Genomic DNA, 20,682 nt, shown 5'->3' on the forward strand with positions numbered 1-20,682 from the left:
TGTCCTCCCAACCCAGCCATACTAGCTTGGAGGACACATTTTATGGGAAAAACAGCTGTCACCCTGAGTGCAGTGTAAAGAGTGGTACCCCCAAGAGCTCAGGCTTAGGGCATCCTTGGCCAACACGTCTCTGAGGAAATGGAATCGTCCCCCCAGAAGAAACTGTGGAGTATCAGGGTCATCTCTCCAGTGAAAAGATCAATGCAGCAATGGGCAAGGACATGTCACATTGCGTGGGGACTTGTCAACATTGACAACATACGGCAGAAATGGTAGAAAGAAACAGCTAAAATGAGTCCCGCTAGTGGCCTGACCAGACCCTTCCAGTTTTCTCTCTGAACATGGAACTGGTCTCATTGGGTTAATGGAACCCATGGAATTCATGGGCCATTTATGGACGAGGAAGGATCCCCAGCAGAAAAACAATTGACTTCTTGCTAAGCAGGCATCAGGCAGCATGAGCTGGCTTTAAATTCAACTGGAAATATGTGAGACAGAATTTGGCAGTATCTATTACAAAGAAAATGCTATGGATTAGGAATCTCACTTCTAGGAAGAATATTTAAGGATATCTGGACAGCAACGCTCATGGCAACCTCGTTTATTATGGCAAACACATGCAAACAACCTAAATGTTCATCAATAAGACACTTGTTAAACAGATGAAAAAGAAATGAGGTTTATCTACATGTACTAATCTGGAAGGATAGCCTTAGTATTGAGTGATCAAAGCAAGTAACGGCCCAGGTCACATAGCATGACACAAGTTTTGGGTTGAAAAAAAAAAAGTTTCTAGATTTGTCTGGATAAGCACAGAGAAAAGTTGGGAGGGTCATGAAACAAACCATTAACTGAGATTTTTTTTCTCTCCGGAGACTGAGACTAGGCGATAAAAGGGGACTTTTACTTAGTTAATACAATTTTAAAAGATATGTTGAGATGATGGGTGATTTTTACTCTGCTGTGTTTTTAGTAATTCAGAGAGAGAGAAGAGAGCATGCAAGTATTGTGTGAACCCAAAAGATGGGTCTAATGACCCAGCTTTCCCTGGGAACCCAAATATCATGCCATGACTTGAAATAACTTGGTCAGAACTGTTCCTTCTAGATAAACAAACTTAGAATGAACTAGACCAGTTGTCTAGTCCAGTGATTTTCTAATCGTTCATTAGCCAAAAGACTTTTCTTTTTCTCACATCAATCACCAAACCCCAAAGTATGAAACAAATAAAAATGGAGCTACCCTGGGTGAGCTGGGGTGGGGCTGGCCTTAGTTACTTATGTTGGATTAGACAGATGATTTCACATTCTGCTCCCACCAGGGAGTGGGGGAGGGGTGGAGAGGAACACCCAGAAACCTAGAGTCAGGGGGAGAGGGATGAGAAAGCTGAGGTACACAGAAAGCAAGAAAAGCAGCTGGCCCAGGCTCACCCACAGCTTCCAAGACTGAGTATCACTTTCTCAGACCACATCTCCTTTTCCATGCTGCCTACCCTTTGCAAAAGGGATTGTCTGAATTCAACTTGAAATGAAAATTTTTGCTTTAGTTCATCTCGAATATGAACAGAATACTAGATTTTTACTAGTTGAAAATGCATCTGTTTCGAGAAATATTTTCTGTGCAAAAGCGAAAGGTTTAATCAAGAGTGCTTCTTTCTCATCAGAATGGACAGAGCTAAATGTGGTGGGTGAGCTGTCACTGCTCTTCTGAACACAAAACCCAGGTGGCTAGCTGGCTGCCCTCTTGAACTCCCTTCCTCTCACCTTTGACTCTCAGGACTGATTCAGGAAAAAGCAAGATAGCAAACTGCCAGATGTCACCAGCTTGCTCTGGTTTGCACGCTGCTAAAATAATGTGTCCTGCCAAGGCTTCTCTGAAGTTCCCCGAGCACAGGCTCAGTTCTGCTAGCTGGAACACTGTTTAAATTCTAAGTCCCCTTTCAGATCTGACCTATTTTGTAATTTAAATTCCATTTTTCATAGACAATAGAATACTCTTTAGGACTCTCCTTAATTATGCAAATTGGCATTATTATATGCATGCAAATGATCCTGTAGAAACAGCTCCAGGGAGCTGATAATCAGTCTGCCATCAACTGAGATTCCTTGGACTGCAGAGATAGGACTATCATGTGGTGGCCCAACTGTCTGTACTTTGAAGGTTAGATTACTGGAGTTAGAGGAGTCCCTCACAAGGGTCTGAAGCTGGGATCAGCTCACCCCTGGGAAAGGCAGGAATTCACACCTCACACTGGGGCCAAGACATGGTGACAACAACCTGCAAATCCCAACAGGAAGGTGGGGTTTGCCTTGTATGGGGGTGAAATTCTGGGGCTTTACCTCCTTCTTGCAGCCTTACAGGAAGATCAGCCAAAGGTCTAGGCATTTGTCAGCTCAAGTGAACGAGGCCTGGCAATCCCATATCAATGACCTGGTGGCCAAATGCCAGTGTTGGTTCATCCTGCTTTGGGTCCTCAGTGTCCAGCTGAATCCTGCCCAGCCTTCCCCAAAGACCCTGATTCCCACTGACTGCCCCTTCCTGAGCCCAGCAGCGTCACCACGTGGCTGGTGGTTGGCACGATTTTTTGTGTGTTATTCTGGTTTCTAATTAGATAGGGTCTTATCAGTAGAGATAGTTTCATCCTTTATCTGTTTGCCCCATTCATTGAACCATTCCCTTTCTCACTATTAGAATGGCATCGAGTATATAGCTTAATAAATACTTCATTATTGATTACTTGCTCAACTAGGTGGGTAATGTGGTCAGTCAATGATGTTCCTTTCTAACTGGCAGTGACATTATTTATGGGAACTGATTATCTAGTGCGCGTTTACCTGTTTCTCTTTGTGCCCATTTGCCTAGGATAACTTTACTTTGGCAGACACTCCACTAATCCTTAGAAAAGGGGAGATTGGAGATGCTAGGGTTCTCCAATTAGAGTCCCTGAGACATGGCTGTCTTCCTCCTGCCTCATGTCAATACCACTACAAAACCAGAAATGGCTGACGCGCTGCTGGCCTATTAAGTAATAACATAAACCTTTCACTTTCTCTTGAATAAGGTGCATGCACGAGCTCTGAACTTGGGTTCTTTAACAAAATGCTTAACAAACAATTAACGAGTGTTGGATTGGAGTCCACCCACAAACCTTGGCCAGACCGCTAGCACGCAAAGGCTGGGAAGTCACAGAAGCTGATGCAGCTTGTCTGGGCTCAAGACTCCTCGTCAATTCCAGTTGCAAGGGGTAGTTCCAGCAAACCCAATGTCTCCAGCAAAATTACTTACAGCTGGGATCAGGGCTTTGGGGAACAGCTCGGTGTGATATTTATTAACACTGAGTACATCTGAAAATGCACAAGGGGTGTCCCTGGAGGAGCATGTCCTCCCCCAGGTGTGCCTCAGGCCTTCTTCATGTTCTGACCTCAGGTCAAACAAAGGTGGCAGATGATTGCTGTTTCTAGTTGACTGCACAGGACCCTGCACAAGCTCCCCAGCCCTTTGACAAAGTAGGACCTACCACAACACTTACTCCAGAAAGCAACTGTGGGAAGTAAACGGAGTTCTTATAAAAACAATTTTGCATGTTCAAACTGTTGTTATATAAACATACTGTTGCATATTTTGAACGTAAATCAGCTGATTCTGCTTTTTGAAAAATCAACTCATACTATTTTAATACTATTTAACTAAAGTCTATTTACTAGCCCGGTTTGTCAACTGAATTCAAAGTGTAATAGAGAGTACGATTTATAGAAATAACCAGATACAAATTGAGAAGCACCCTAACCTGCTAAATATAAGCCACCACTGGTCATTATAACCCCCTTCCTAAACCTTTCCCTTCTCCTACTGGGTGTCCCTCAGGTGCCAACCAACCCCAGGTTCTCAGCCTTGTCCTGTCTGCAGTTCAAGCGGGTGCCTTTAGGGAACCGCCAGTCCTTTTGCATTTATTTCCTCCTGTTGCCTGCTTAGTTGAGAGTCACTGGCAGCAAGGTCTCCTTCTGGCAGCAACTGGCTGACCCAGCTCAGGAATCAAAAACATTGGGCCTCCCTCACAGGCAGCTCAGGGTACGGTCTCCCACTATCTCCTGTGCTGGGGTCTTTCTTCCTCCAGGTTGGAAAGAGACACAAACACGGAGATGATGTGGTGTTATATCTACTTGCACTGTGTGTCATTTTGAGGCAGTTCTCTCTCAGTCATAAAAAAGAAAAAAAAATTGCAGTGAAATATTAAGTTACTAATCTCAAACCCTTGCCTGTACTTTTTTTTTTAAAGAAGTTGTTTTGTCATGAATTGCATATTTTTGAGTCCAGCAAATTCACAACTTATTCTGGCCAATTGTTTCTTAAAAGGGAAAGACTCTTTTAATCTTTGTATATTTTGAACACATACAAATGTAATCGAATAGCTTTCAAACAAAAGTATGTGTAACTATGAGAAAATATAGGTGACTATTGGATCTTGAGAGCTTGTGGTAGGGAAGCACATTCTAAGCAGGATAAAAAAGAGAACCCATAGAGGAAAGGCTTTATAGATTTGATGACATGAAAATAAAAATTTTCAGGTATAAACACGAAAAGACCTATAAACAAAATTAAAAGGCAGATTACGCCAAGGTGCGGCGTAAAGAACACGGCCTTTGGAGTCAGACATGCTCTTCCATCTGATCTGGGTTTCAGTTCTTTCCCTCTCTGGCTCTGTGACCTCGAACAGAATGCTTTGCCTCTCTAAGCCTCAGTGACCTGTCTGTAAAATGGGAATAAAAATAATGATAATAATGGTGACTACTTCATAGGGTTGTTATCAAGATAAGGACATTTTTGACATACATACCTAAAGCTCTTAGCATAGCAACAGGCAAGTTGAAAGTTCTGAATAAATATTATAATCATTCAGGAGAGAATATGGCAACACGTGTAATACACAAAAAGCTAATAACTTTCCTATAAAAGGGTATTTGTATATTAGTAAGAAAAATATTTTTAAAAAATAAGCTAAAACACGAATGAACATATCTCACACAATGAAAAAATTTCAAATTGCCAATAAACATATGAAAAAATATTCACTCTCACCATGACCAAACACCTGCAGCCCCCTCCCCGGCGTTAGGGATCCAGCCTGTCCTGCAGTCGGGTTCGCTTTTAAAACTCAAGCTACCAAGCTTCTCATCCCTTCTCTTGCCCAGTCTGCCTTATTTCCAGGCTGGTGATTCTCCAATTTTGGGTGTATTAGAATCTGTAAATTAGGAGCAATTTACAGATTCCCACGCTGAATCTCCATCAATTCTGACTCAGGAGATCCAATGTGGTACCCAGATATCAGCATATTAAGCAGATGCTCCCAGGTCTTTTTGATGCAGATAGATCCCCATCCACACTTCGAGAAGTTCTACCCATACCATAGCATCAAAACATGAGCCTTGTTTATTTTTATAACCCCAACACATAGTCCATAGCCTTCCACAGAGTAAGTTATGAATGAATAAATTCTTCATTCCTCAGCAAGAGAGGAAAATGGCTACTTTCCTTTCCTGAGCATCCTGGATTCAAACTGGATTTATCTTCTGTTCTTTTTGTGTTTCCGTTGATTTGTTATTTGAGTGCTAAAGAGACGGTAGGACTTTTTGGTATGAGGTTGGAATGTGTCATTCTAGGATGGTCAGCCATGTGGAATTTACTTAAGACTGTGTGTTTCTTTCCCATGGTAATTAAAGGGTTCCTAATTGAGCAATAGCACCCAACAAGGTAAAAGTCACAATATCTAGCAACCAATAGAAAATTATCAGGCCTGCAAAGAAGCAGGAAAACACAACCTATATTATGGAAAAAAATCAATTGAAATCAACCCAGAAATGAACCTAAATGAAGGAATTAGTAGACAAAAACGATAAAACAGTTATTCTAACTGTATTCTAAATGTTCAAGAAGCTAGAGGCAAGATTAAACATGTTAAATAGAAACATTTAAAAACACACAATTTGAATTTCTAGAAATGAAAATTACAATGTCTAAAATGAAAAGTACACTGAATGGGACTAAGAACAGATTAGACATTGAAGATGAAAGATTAGTGAACTTTCAGGCATAGCAATAGAAACTAGACAAAATGAATCACATGGAGAAAAAAAGATTAAAAAAGTAAGCAGGTTATCGGTGAGCTTTGGGACAACTTCAAGCAGCCCAATACATGTAAAATTAGAGTCTCTGGCTGACAGGGAGGGCAGAAAAATATTTGAGGAAATAATGGCAGAAAACTTTCCAAAGTTTAATGAAAATTATAAACCTGTACTTCCGACAAGCTCAGCAAAACCCAAGCACAAGAAACATGAAGAAATGACATTAAGGTATATCATAATAAAACTGCTTGAAACATGTGATAAAGGGAAAATCATATTATGGGCATTTCTGAAAAGAAAACATTTTCAATTCTATACTCCATATAATTTTCAAGAATGAAGGCAAAGATTTTTCAGACATGTTTATGTCTACCTGCATCATGCTCTAGATAAAATGAACCACCTGTTGTTCAAGTGCTTCTTCCCTCCTCCCGGTCCTTGTCTTCTGAAGTCCTGCCCATCCTTCCAGGCTTGGCTCAAATGCCCTCTCCTTCTTGAAATCTTTCCTGATCGCCCACTGGACTGTCGTCTTACTTCTCTTAGGATCCTATTATCCTTTTCTTTGTGTTGTATTTGAGGATTTGTCTCTCTCCCCCCAACCCCCTCTACTAGCCAATACATTCCTTGGGGGCTTCTCTGTTCTTCCTCATTAGCCACAGAGTGTATCCACGCTGCCCAGAACAGGCACTCAGCATTTTTTATACTGGCTTACATTTTGCTTGATTGATAAAAGGTTTCTTTTAAATTCCTTTCCAAGATATTTCTGACTGGTTTAGAAGTACCTATTTATTTATCAAACTACACTTGATAAGCTGGGCCCTGTGCTTATAAAGGTAAGACAAAATCTCTGGCACAAAAGGCTCACAATACAGTTAGTTTATTTAATTTGGTTGTTTATAAAAGCTTTTTTTTTTTTTTTTTTAAAGTTTAGATTTAAAAAGGAATGTACAGACTCTTGGTTAGAACCTTCCTGTGTCTGGGTAATGAATATTTTCATGTATAGCATGAATTCACTTTTCATGTATGCACTTTTTCCTGGTACACTTCCAACTAAGACCCCCTCCTAGCTTCTGGTATGCAGCTGCCTCTTCTGCATCTTCACTTGAATATCTAGTAGAAATCTTGAAGTTAACAAGCCCCAAACTGAACACCTGATATTCCCCTCAAACCCGTTCCACCTGCAGTTCTGCCCTCTCAGCTAATGGTAATTCTATCTTTCTATTGCTTGGCCAGTAACATTTAAGTCATTTAACTCCCTCCCCCCGCCACCTTATAGTAAAGCCGTCAGCAAATTCCACCAGCTCAACCATCAGGCATATCTAGACACTGTCCACATCTTATCATCTCTACTGCTACAACTCTGCTCTAAGCCATTTTCTTTCACCTGCATTATTGTGATAGCTATATTAATGACCTCGCTGCTTCCACTGCCCACCCTGCCCACACATGGTCTAGTCTCAGCATAGTAATTCTTTGAAAAGCCAGGTTAGAGACTTCCCATAAAGGCCAATATCCTTATAACGGCTTGCAAGGTCTAATATGAACTGGTTCCTTTGTTCTTCCTCCCTGCGATTATCTTTCTGATCTCCTTTCCTACAACTCCCTCCCACACACTCTGCTCTAGTCTCCTTGTTCTTTGAGCTCTCCAGGCACTGTCCCACCTCAGGGCCTTTGCACTTGCTGTTCCCAATGCCTGAATGGCCTTTTCCCAGATAGCCACGTGGTTCACTTTCTCTTCCTTCAAGTTTCTTCTCAAATGTCATCTTCTCAGTGACGCCTTCCCTACCCATACGACATAATTGCATCCTCTCCTTCCTCCTCCCTAAATCTCATCCCTGCTTTATTGTTCTCCACTATCACTTTCTAATATTGTATAGAATTTACTTTGGTTTTTGTTTGCCCTTCCCCTCAAAAGATAAAGTCAAGAGGATGGGGATTTGTATGTTTTGTTCATACTGTTTCTCGTGTATACACAATAGTGCCTGTGACACAATAGATGCCCAGTAATTACATGTCGAATGAATGAATGAATCTCTAACAGGTAGAGTAGGCCTCTAAGTCAGTCTTACCTATACCTGACACCATCTCCAATTTGGTGGGTAGCATGAATTCCAAGGAAGGAATTTAAAAAATGTTCCAGGACTCACTTTCAAAATTCTTAGCATGGCAGAAACTGGATTCAGAAACTGGGCTTAGTTCGTATTTGCACTTGTCGAGTTGTAGACAAATTCATCTGCAAAGAGGTATTCATCAAATACCTCACCAGAGGCCCAGTAAAGAACAATGAGCTGTATTTAAAGAGACAAGGAGACTAAAGGTGACAAATTAGAGACCAAAACTGTACAGAAACAAGGTTTGTGTTGTACAATACGGACAAATAAACACAGAAAGAGTTAGAGGAGAAAGAGATGAGTGTTTTGAAGTGGGTTGAGAATCACTTGTCTCCCCTAGGTCTCTAATGGAATTTTCTGAAGCAGAAGTGCTGCTGGAATAATCTTTCACTAACTGTTAATAACAATATTTTGTGCTTGCATTGTTCCCTTCAACAAGCATCTTCAGATAATGTTTTAGTTTTATCTAAGCATTCTTATCTTCCCCTTATAGTCAGAAAAGTGTACATAAATGATAGTCAAATAACGCACCAGATGTTGGGGAAATGGACAAAGAATTAAACAATTACCCCTAAACTCTGCCCTGTGGCATTTTTCCTACATAACAAAAACATTTGTGAAGATGTTTTGTCAATCTACTCCCCCTACTCAGGCTCCTCCACCCTCAGCACAGGGAATAGCTATGAGTGGTTACTCTAAAAAACATTTGGAGGAGGACTTTAGGGTGAGATACTCACAAAATAATTGTTGATACTGTTAGCATGGGAACACTGGCTGGATGGGACCACTGGTCTGACATACATGCCATTTTTATGGGCTTCAAAAAGATTTGGTCAGTGAAAGAATCACATAAATTGCCCTGTGCTTATAAAGGTAAGACATAATTGGACATAAAGGTAAGACATTGGACATAAATAAAAATATTTGCAAATTATGCTTAGTATAATTAATTTCCCTAAATCCAATACTCAAAATATATATTTTTCCTTCAGACCCATTAACCAGAAAACAACCATCTGGGAAACAACATTCTTTCTAGAAGTCTCTGTGTTTTCTCAGTCCCCCAATATTCCAAATTTTAGAGTTCTAGAATCTGCCTTTTCTCTTGCAAATTCTGTTGATTCAATCTCCATTGTTTTTATTACAGGGCTTTAAAATTCTTTGAAGCATAGAAAAGAAACTTTTGAGAAATACTAAACTATCAGTAACAATAAGCTAATACATACTGAGTTTTAAGAACCATACTAAGGACTTTTGATGTATTATTGAATTGAATCCTTATGATAACACATAAGGTTGATACTGCTGTCATTGCCTTCTTAAGGATGACAGAACTGAGACACAGAGAGGTTGTGTGATCTGTCAAAGGTCACACAGCTAATCGAGGAGTCAAGAGTGAACACATAGTATGAGTCCAGTGTTCATTATAAACCAATGTTTACTACTATAAATATTATACTATTTGATATACTTTTTATATACATTAGAAAGACTGTAAATATACTCAAAATACTATAAACATAAATATGTAGTATTGACCCTATAGAACAAATGTTTATTTCTCCCCAAAATTTGAAACCTAATCCCCAGTCTGATAGTATTTAGAGGTGGAACCTTTGGGAGGTGCTTCTATATGAGGGTGAGCCCTCATGAATGGGATTGGTGTCCTTATAAGAGACTCCAGAGAGCTCTCTCCTCCCTTCTGCCATGTGAAGACTCAGTGAAAAAAGATAGCAGTCTTTGAATTAGGAAGTGGGCTCTCACCAGACATGGAATCTGCAGGGGCCTTGATCTTAGACTTCCCAGCCTTTGGAACTGCCAGGAATAAATTTCTGTTGTTCATAAGCTATCCAGTCTAAGGTATTTCGTTATAGCAGCCTGAGCAGTCTAAGACAGTTAACTTTAATAGTTATAAATCATGTTGATAGTATGAAGTGATAAGAATGTCACGTCACCTGTATGATCTTCCCAAAAAACCATAACTCTAGTCTAATAATGAGAAGAACATTAGACAAATCCCAACTGAGGGATATTCTACAAAATCGTAAACAGTACTCAAAAGCATCAAGGTCATCTGAAACAGGAAGTCTGAGAAACTGATAGTTAAGACGAGCCTAAGAAGACACAATTATACTATTGTGTAGTAAAAGGCTGGAGTTTGCCTTTTACTTTTTAGACTTGTAGAGACCTCTCTCATAAAGAAGACAGAGTTTTTAGAAGTAGGATGTTCTCTTCTCCCTGAATATTCTTTCATTCCTCAGTTTTCCTCCCCCACTATTTTTTTTCTGTCTTTTCAGTTCATATTCAATCTCAAAACAAATTCAGCATCCTCACTTCTAAACTACCCGCTTCCGTGTTTCCTCAGTTCTGTCCATGATGCCACCACCATCCTTCTCAGTTTTAGGTGGGTCTGGACCAGATGGACCATTTCTCTTTCTTATATCCAATTAGTTACCAAATTCGATTCATCTTTCTCTCTTGATATTTCAAAGATATATATCTTCTCCACCTTAGCCAGACATGAATCATTCCTTGTCTAGACTAATGCAATAGCTTCCTAATTGTCTTCTTGCCTCTGGTCTATCTCCTATGCAGTCTCTCTTGAATCACACCACCAGATCAGTCTCATAAAACCCCTTTCCTAATGATCCCCCTGGTAAAGTGTCTGCAGTACTCCCAACTGCCCATCAGATTCATTTCCCAAAAGTGGAAATTCAAGGCTCTCTCTCATGTAGCTAACCTTAGTTCTACCCCACCCTCCATTCAAACTCCCCAGTGCAGGAACGTCTGCTTGGCTTCTTGCTCTTCCAACTGTATACAATTTTTCATTCCAGTCCCTAGACTTTGGCTCCAGTTATTACCTATGCTTGAGATGATTTGCCCTGCTTGCCTGCCCAACCTTACACTGGGCTGCATAAAATCTCACCAACCTTACATTGCCCATTTCATATTTTGTCTCCTCTATAAAACCTTCCTTCATCACTTTAATGCAAACTGATTTTCTCTCTTCTTGACTACCCTTAATACTCATCATAAAACACGCTGTCAAGGATTTCCCTCTAAAAGTCTTCCTGTTTAGAGAGATTGATTCCATAGTCCTCAAGTGTCACCTATAGGGAGAGGACATTTTTTCCTTCAAGGGAAAGGATTCCATACTCTAACACTCACCTACTAAGCTATTGAAAAATGGGAATGATTTTGCAGTTGCCAGCTCATGATTTTAGGGTAGGCTTAGTTATCTACAACACATTCCCAAGTACTTTGCAGTTTTTACATACAGCCCAGGCAGGGTCTCCAAAGTTCCCAGCACGTGGGTGAGCACAAGAAGCTTTTTCTGAGTGGCAGATGAAGGGGTTACTCTATTCCATTTAGAACAAACTCCACAAATTGCATTTTAAATGATCATCAGTTGCCCTTGTTGTTTTAACTCTACCTTTCAGTAAAGAAAATTGTGTTGAACTTCAGTTAAACTAGAAGTAAATTATATCTTTTTAAAATATAGAGCTGTTAAAAGCCAAAGAGCTACATAAAAGCAACTGATGGGCTGAAAAATGCTCCCTTTGTAGCAGAATCTCAACCTAAAAGCTTCAGCTTGTTTCATACAACATGACCTTTAGTCTGTAGATTAAATGAATGTAAATTAAGCTTGAATGTCAATTGATTTGGCCAAGGATTTCTCGCAGTTTGAGAATGTAGAAAAAAAGAATGCCTTTTTTTTTTTTCCCCCAGATAAGTGTGTTTTATCAGATCTTAAGACTGTTCTGATAGTTACCACACAGGTAAACATATCCTGGAGAACATGAGACACCAACAGGTAAATTATTCCTTTTTCTCAGAAGTTGTTTTTGCTTTACCTTCTACTTGCATTTTGTCAATTTTCCAAATAAAAGCATACCAAACTTTTTTTCAGGACTGCCACCAACCAGGACTTAGGAGAATTTAACAATAGCCGAGCTAGTCAGAAAGGGGTGAAGATGACTCCCTGTTAGTGAGTGTCAACCCTTGCCATCAGTGGCCATACAGAAAGGATGGGGGCCCAGGGAACTGCCGATGATGCCCTGTTACCATATTAAGGCTAACTAACTCTCTTTTGTTTTCAGTGATAAGATAACTTAGGTTGGTGTAATGCCAATCTAGGCTTTAATAGGCCAAATACTACCCCGAAGCAGCAGCTGAAAGAGGCACATGTGAACAGACATCTTGGCATCCTGAAGGGACTGGAGATAAAGAGTAAACCCAGAAATAAAATGCTGAGAGCATGGGGCAAGAAGGGCTAATGATAAAGCAATAGTGACAATAAAAACAGCGACAATGAACACTTACTGGGAACCTGATTACGCCAGGCACTGTACTTCACCAACAGCATTTCCTGTAAACCTCTTAACAACCCTGTGAGGTGTGTGCTATTATCTCAGTCTGACAGATGAAGAAACGCAGGCTTGGAGAAGTTAAAAGACTTGCCTAAGGTTGCCCAGCTACTGAGCTGCGAGCACAGGACGTGAATCCGTCTGACTCCTGGGTCCACCCTGCTTACCACCACAGCATACCTCAGGGAGGCATCAGGGAGAGAGAATTTGGCTGGGAACCTAACAGTGAAGAAGGAACCCCAGGTTGCTCAAGTTAAGGGCTAGCACAGAAAGGCTGAAGGTGGCAGCGGCCACACGTGGAGGTAACCCTGGGCCAGCCATAGCGAGATCCTGGGACAAGGGCGCAGGGGAGATGAACAACTCCTTGGCACTGGAAGTCTTATGATCTGAGAAGTTGTTCTAGAACTCACCCGGAAAGGGCTCTCTGCTCAAAGATCTCTCAGCCTGTCTCCAGTGGGCAATACCACTAAATGATGGGCGGGTCAGGGGAATTCTGCTATCTCCCCAGAGTGGAGCAGCACTTTTCGAGTGGTGCATGTGGCTTTGAGTTCCAAAGGGAAAAATCCATTTTATCTCTGGTATGGGGCAGTGAATGTTGAAGGCAAGGCAGAGATATAGCAGATAAAGCATGGACAATTCACCAGGCTGTACAGGCTCAAGTCTGCTGCCCTCACCTCTTCTGCTTTGGCTAGAAAGAGACTAGGGACTTGTTAACAGCACCAGGATCTGGGAGCAGGTCTAAATAGTTTAATGCCATTCATGTGGTCAGTACAAGTGCCCTGTTCTCATGGCTCCAGATGCTCAGTCTTGACCCACTTGTTTCTTGCATATGTCTTTAGAGAACCATGACAACTATATATCTGCATCGGATGTTTTATTTGCATTTGTGCAAACTATGTTGATGAAGCAAGTATCTGAAAGATGTAGCTAAGGGGCTAGCTCTCTCCCATCTTCTTCCTCAACATACCATCATGACTTGATACACAAGTTAGGTTTATGAGTATGTTCACAGGACCAAAGCCAGACACAATCTTAGCAGACATATCATTTCAAGTTTTCTCTCACCCTTAATTGACATCGGAAATAGCTTGTGATATGGAAACCAACCACACGGTGTCAGGTGTGACAACCCAAGTGCCTATGTGCATATGCTGCTATGAGGAAGGCCACGGAAACCCACCTCCTAGTCTCTGAATGTGGGTTTATGACCTCGGCTGCCCCTTTCTCTGTCCTGCTGTATCGGGCCTCTGATCTCCATCAGGGCTCACTACAAACTGCAGGATCTGTCACGTATAAGTTTCTCTCCTTCAACTAAAGAAAACAGGTGGGGCTTTAGGCCTATATATGGGATTAATGGGTGGTTAAAAGCTATCCTAACACTGACTACCCTTGATTTGGGAAGCTGGCTTTGAAGGAGCAAGGCTCGAGGGCAGGCTCGGCCCGGCAGCCTCCCAGCCTCCCTCTGGACTGCAACCACACTCTCAGGGTGGCTCTGTCCTGGATTCTGTCTCTTTTGGGGAAGTCTTAAAACCCAGGGTTAACCAATGCTAGAACAATCCTGATTTAGTAGCTTTCCAAAGGAAGGACCCCTAGTGTCCCTCTGCTCCAGTGGACCATGGTCTACATGAGGGGATGGCAAACGTTTTATGTAAAAGACCAGACAGAAAATAGTTTAGACTTTGTGGGCCATCTGGGCTCTATTGCAGCTACTCAGTTCTGCTGCTGTCATGTGAAAGTAGCCACAGACAACATATGAACACATGGGCATGGTTGTATGCCAATAAAAGTTTAGTTATAGTTACTGAAGTCGGAATTTCATATAATGTTGATGTGTCATGAAATATCATCCTTCTTTTGATTTTTTTCCCCTAACCATTTATAAATGTAAAAATCATTCTTATTTTGTAGGCTGTACAAAAACAAGTAGTAGGCTGGGTGTGGCCTATAGGCCATAGTGTGTTGATCCCTGGTCTAAATCTTCAGCTTTTACACCATTTGGAGGTAATCCAGTCCAAGGTGTGGGAAAGGGAGGTAAACCCCGGCACAGCCCATTTAGGGCCTTCAAAGAAATATAGCATCCGTGCAAACAGGAGCTGTGACTATATATAATATGATTTTTCTCCATTAAATGGGATAATGTATAGATCCATATATGTGTGCCTCATAGCAATCATCATAAAAAGCTCTTTTTGTTACAGTAATGCGCTCCTGCTGAACATAGCTGGGATCTCCTCCTTGAGAACTACTCTTAGAATTGGAGCACTTCTCTTGAAAAACAACAGTGCCGGGAAATCTCCATACACCAACAGTGGAGATGATTTTTAGAAACAGCCAAACCAAACAAAACAAGACCCAAGTCAAACCAAATGCAAAAAAGCCACCACCACTCAACCAATAATAACAATGACAATGGTACCCTTAACTACTATCCTTTCAGAATCAGGCTGAGAAGTAATTGGGGGGCATGGAGTTGTGGTTGAGCTAAATAAAGCTATTTTTGTTCAAAACCACTCATGATGATGAGATGGCTGCAAACTAAGCTTGGAAGTCCTAACACGGCCCCTAACAATGTGAGTGCTGTTCGGCCAATACGCTGTCAGCCAATGAAAAAAAAATTTTTTTTGGAATTATTGTCAATATTTAAAAGCTAAGAAATTTCACATTAAAAGTCAGAATTTTTACTTCTCTTGAAAAAATCAAAAGATCAGGTGCACTGGGCTCTCATTCTTTATATAGCAACAATCAGTGAGAGCCTCCATTTTAGACAGAGCACATGAACCTCAGGCTGGCAGTCCCTACCACACACACCCTATTATCCCCCAGCCCAATGGCAGCTGCCATGTCACCTTGTACTTATGGTCTTTTCACTCACAATAAGAGTAACACAATCACATGGTTCAAAAGTCAAAATAATACACAAAGCCATACAGTGAAAGGTTCATTCCTACCTCATCCCCACCCTTGCTAAGTACGAACTTTTGTTAATTTCTTCATTTTTCCTTACACAAGCTAACACTATATATATATATCTTTGCCTTGCTTTCTCCACTTAAAATACACCTTTCTTGGGGATTGTTCTAATAGTAGTAGAGAATTTCCTCATTCTTGTTTTATACCTACCTAGTGTCCCAGTGGGTATACAGGTCAGTTTATTTAACTAGTCCTGTATCGATGGACATGGGTTGTTAAAAGCCCTTTGCTTTTACAAATATTGTGCAGTGAATGACTATGTGCATTAGCCATTCCATAGGTGATAAAGCCTGTTGTGTGGGATAAACTCCCACAAGTGAGCCCGCTGGGTCAGAGGAAAATGTCTTTGTAAATTTTTTAGGTATCAACAAGTTGCCTTCCACATTGGTGGCACCATTTTGACCTCCAGACAGCAACGTAAGAGCATGTCCGTTTCCCTTCAGCTTCCTCGACAGATGTGTCATCAAACTTTTGTAAGTTTGTCATTCTGACAAATTCTGACAAACCTACAAAAAAATCATTCAGGGCAGCTGTAATTTGCATTTTAAAATCAAGAGCTCTTTTCCCATATGTTTAACAGACATTAGTATTTCTTTTTCTGAGAACTGTCTCTTCCATTTTCCTATTGGATTCCAATTCCTGTTGCTGATTTTCCTATTCCTTTTTTTTTTTCTTATCAACTTCTATGTGAGGTATATGTATTCAAGAGATTAGCCCTATGTCTATGACAAGAGCTGCAAATATTTTTTCAAGTATGTCATTTATCTTTTGCCTTTGTTTATGGTGTTTTTGTTGTTGTTTGCCATATAGAAATTTCATTGTTGTTTGTGCTTTTTAAGTGTAGTTAAGTTTCTTTATTGCTTCTGGCTTTTGAGTTATAGTTTGAAAGAAGGGTCTTCTCCATTTCAAGATTAAAAATGAAGTTACTTATATTTTCCTCTAATAATTTTAGAGTTTCATTTTTTAAAAATGTACATCTTTTAAAAAATTTTTTTAAAAATTTTTATTAGTTTCACTTATACAGTACATTGGTTAGACATCTATATAGTTAGTAAAATGATCGCCCCAATTGCTCCCTCCCTCCCCTGACCCTCCACCTAGCCAAGGTATTAATGCTAATGGCATTCCTTATGCCGTGCTTCCCATCCCTGTGACCATCTATCAGCTACTAATTTGTAAAAGTGTACATCTTTGATCCAGTCACAGCTTGCTAAGTCAGACCTCCTGAGAAGCAAAACCTTTTATCTACTGGGCAGGATGATAAAGCTACCAGGACATAGATAAGGGCGAGACCTGGAGAATGGGATGAGACAGCAGCTGATGGGAGAAGTGAGAGGGGGCTGGGGCAAGGTGGAGACTGAACAGAAGCAGCACCTCCTGCAGGCGTTTCTGGCAGAGGGATTCCTATTACTGGTCTAGCTTGGTGGTTCCCAGGCCCCCTTTTATTATTTTTCTCCAAAATACTTACTTACTTTTAAAGATTTAATATGTTTGGCTGTACCAAACTAAATGTACTTAAGTAATAATCAGTTATTTTGCCCTTTTAACAAAGTCATTTACAGCTGCCAACGAGTCTCTGGTCAGAACGTGCGAGGTAGAACTATCATGCTGAGTTGATGTACTTTCAGCCAAAAATGCAGAACTTGGAAGTACCTGTTAGCATGAGGAGGTTCATCATGGATAAATGAGCCATTTTGGAAGACCTTTTAAAATGTTGACATTATTCTGTGTACAGCTTATTTCTTTGTTCCTAGATCTCTAAGGACATGGGATCTCAATAAGGGGACCTCTGATGTCACCTTCATTAAAGACCTACTGGCATATAAAAGGGCAGGGGAAGGTGTAGACTTCGACCATAAGAAGTGTGCACACAGACCATCATGCTATATACTGAATAGGTCCCACAGCAACTTTTCTACTTAGAGGTGCCTCAGGAAAGTTCTCTTTAAAAAATTGTTTCCTTATGTGTATAATTCTCTATTCTGAGAAAAACAGTAAAGGTGAGAAAAATTTGCAAAGGTGAATGGTGAGAATGTTGTTTAAAAAAAAAGTAAAAGGCTCCTCCTCCTCCACACCTCTTCTATAGTAAAACTGGTTCTTCTGCCTGAAGCAGAGGCCTCAAGGGGGACCCAGTGAGAATGAGATGCTTAAGGCATCTCACTGTCATCGAGAAGGCATGCCAATGTCCTTCCTGCTAGTGAGTGGGCAACCCTCCCCCCCCAACCCCAATTAGCAAACTCCCCTAACAATTAATTCAAAATCTCTGAAGGTGGAATGTAGGCATCGGTCATGTTTAAAGCTCCCCATATGATTTTAGTGTGCAACCAGTGCTCTAGAACCAGGTACTTAAAGTGCGGTCCTCAGACCAGCAGCCTAAGTGTCAGTGGGAACTTGTTAGAAAGGCAGAATCTCAGGTCACTACTTAATCCTTCTAAATTAGAATCAGCATTTTAGCAAGACCCTTAAGATATTCATGTGCACATGAAAGTTAGTGAAGCAGTGGTCTAGAGTAGCATTTCTTAAAGAGTGGTACCTGGACCACTTGCATCAAACTCACCAAGGGCGTGGGAGGGTGGGGAAATGGGGATCAGGGGACCTTTTAAGAAAGCTAATTCTGGAGATTACATTTCTCTAAGTCTGAGGCTGGGCCCCTGGAATCTGCATTTTTAATGTGCTCCCAGGTGAACTCTAAGCTTATTGTTTGGGAACTATTCCCAAGAGGAAAGCCAGCGATATGACAGTTGCTTTCCCTGGCCTGCACAGAAATTCCCTCATTGACTCTAAGATGTGAAAGCATACCCACTGCACGTGGGAGATGAGTTGGTGATAGTCTACACATGCTTCTCAACCTGACAAACGTGATGTTTCTTCTCTCTGACTTATAATAGAGCAAGCGGTGGTAGTTAAATCTAGCTTTCAGATGAATACAGAAATGAGTCTCTCCATCTTTTGGGTTAGTGACTGAACAGGCTGCAGTTTGGTTACATAAGCCTCTATCTTAAAAGCAGGATTAAAAATATAAACTGTTGATGCTCAGATGCATCCTTCTTGGAGGGTTTCAGAGACCCTCAAAATGCACAGTAGAAAGACAAGAGAAAAGGCAAAGTCCCCTTTATTTTACAGAGGTCTAGTTTTTGAAATATTTGCTTGGGCGCAGATATTTAAGTGTTTATGGGTAAAAAAAAAAAAAAAAATGAAGCCAGGAATGGAAAATTTGATCTCTTTCAAAACATGTTTTTGCAGTGTGTAGCACTTCCATGTAGTTTTAAAAGCATTCTAGCTCACGTATTTAAAAGCTTCTATTATAACAGAAGTTTTAAGTGGATTTATCTTCAAATACCTAGGATTCTGAAGTATTCCTCACACTTGACTTGAGGTGACAGAACTGAAATCTTTGTAATTATAAAGTGAAATAGGACCATTGTGGTTTTAATGGATAATAAAATGGAATGGGGAACTGCAATATGATCTAAATGTGATTGTTAGATAATAACTGAGTTAAAATCAGCAAAAGCAAACTTCGAACAGGAAAAAAAATATTTTTGAGGCTTTGTTTTAAAGACTTTCTTTAGAGCAGTGTTTCTTAAACCTTTTTGGGAAGTGCAATGGAGCCCCAGTGACAATCTAATGAACTACTGCCACCTCTCCCTCAGAAGTGCACACACTGTCAACTTCTGGAGCTAGGTAGACTTCCTGGAGCCCATATTAGAACCTCAGCTTTGACACTGAATTTTTTTTAAAAAATTGCTCTATACTGATCTCTCCCATTTGAAACCGCTTTAGGCCTAGGAGCACCTTTCTCAACATCAAGGTCCCAGGTGGTTGGTAAAATGAGGGCTGATTGTTCTCATTTAAACTGAGACAATTAGGTCAGTAATCTCGTGGGGCTGGGCTGAGGCCAGGTGAAAACCGGACCACTAGATTATGCCAGGGAAAGAACCCCTTTATTGAAGAAGCCTGCGCTTTTTCAGAAATGTCGCCTCCGTGCTCTCAGGGGACGCAACGAGTTGTACAGGCAGAGCCCTAGGGTCGCTGCGGCTCCCTTCACGTCGGAAAGTGAAAATTTTGGTCTAAAGTTAGGAAGGAAAGTAAGCTCTTAAAAACACTGCCTGCATCCTCATTTTCCTGCAGACTTAACGACGTCAGAGGTGAAAGACTTGCCCCTTCGCCCCTCTCCCATTTAACCGATAAGGACACTGACCCCAGACGGCTAAGGTGCTTGCCAAGGTGACATCCCCGGGGCTCTCTCTCCACAGCACCGTGCCATCTGGCCAGGGGAGGAGAGGGCGTCTGGGGCTCTTCCCCCACACTACTCGCCTCCCACCTTGGCTGGCAGGGACGCCACGGGGAGCCGAGCCCTGCCTACCGGCACCATGGAGTAGGTCATCATCATCAGCATGTCGTGGCTCTCTCCGCGGATGTGCGGGGCAGTCTCCCCGCTGTGGCTGCGCTTATTGCGCGCAGCGCCGGCGGGGTCCGGGGGTGGGGCGGGCGCCCGGCGCGGCGCGTGGCTCAGCTCCGCCAGGAAGGCGCGCAGGGCGCTGTCCTCGCGCTGCTCCCTGCCCCGCTGCGCCTCCAGCGCCCTCAGCGCCGCGCTCAGCCCGCGCCACTGGCACAGCGCAAACACCGTGCCTGCGGCATTGAGCGCTGAGAGCACCGCCACCGCAACTAGGGCGCCGCGCAGTCCCCAGCCCACGCCTCCAAAGCCTCGCTCCGCGCTTTGGGCCATGTTCTACGCTCCTCCAGCCGGCGGGCAAGGTTGGGTTGCCTCCCGCTGGGGCAGCCTTTATATGCCGCGGGCAAGCCGTGGGCTGGTGGCAGCACTGTGAGTCACGCCGCCTTTTGGCCCGGCTGGCGGGGCTGGTTGGGGACAGTAGCAGTGGCGCCCGAGCAGCCCAAAGGGACAGGCGGGAGGAGAGGGGGAGAGGAGCGAGGAGAGACAGCTCGCGGTGTAGGGGCAGGCAGGGCTCACAGTCCCGGTGCCCCGCCAAACAAACCGGCAGATCCGCAAACCCGCCTCTCCCTCCTTTTCCTGCTGCGCTGCCCGTGGGCATTGCAATGGCTCAGACGGGCAGACGAGGGTCAGACTGAGGGGGAGAGAAGGAATTCTTATGG

The 20,682-nt window shown here is 42.1% G+C and overlaps 1 protein-coding gene across 1 annotated transcript in view; it reads right to left on the bottom strand.

The window, feature by feature from the left end:
- GLDN (gliomedin) overlaps positions 1–20,431 on the bottom strand; it is a 54,982-nt gene extending 34,551 nt beyond the window's left edge. Inside the window, exon 1 of the mRNA XM_039889050.1 lies at positions 19,934–20,431. Coding sequence (XP_039744984.1) covers positions 19,934–20,296 — 363 coding nt within the window. The 5' untranslated portion in view covers positions 20,297–20,431. The remainder of the gene's footprint in view (positions 1–19,933) is intronic.
- Between the last annotated feature and the right edge of the window lie 251 nt (positions 20,432–20,682).

Source organism: Pteropus medius, unplaced genomic scaffold (assembly GCF_902729225.1).
Source record: "Pteropus medius unplaced genomic scaffold, Ma_sr-lr_union100, whole genome shotgun sequence".
NCBI lineage: Eukaryota > Metazoa > Chordata > Mammalia > Chiroptera > Pteropodidae > Pteropus > Pteropus medius.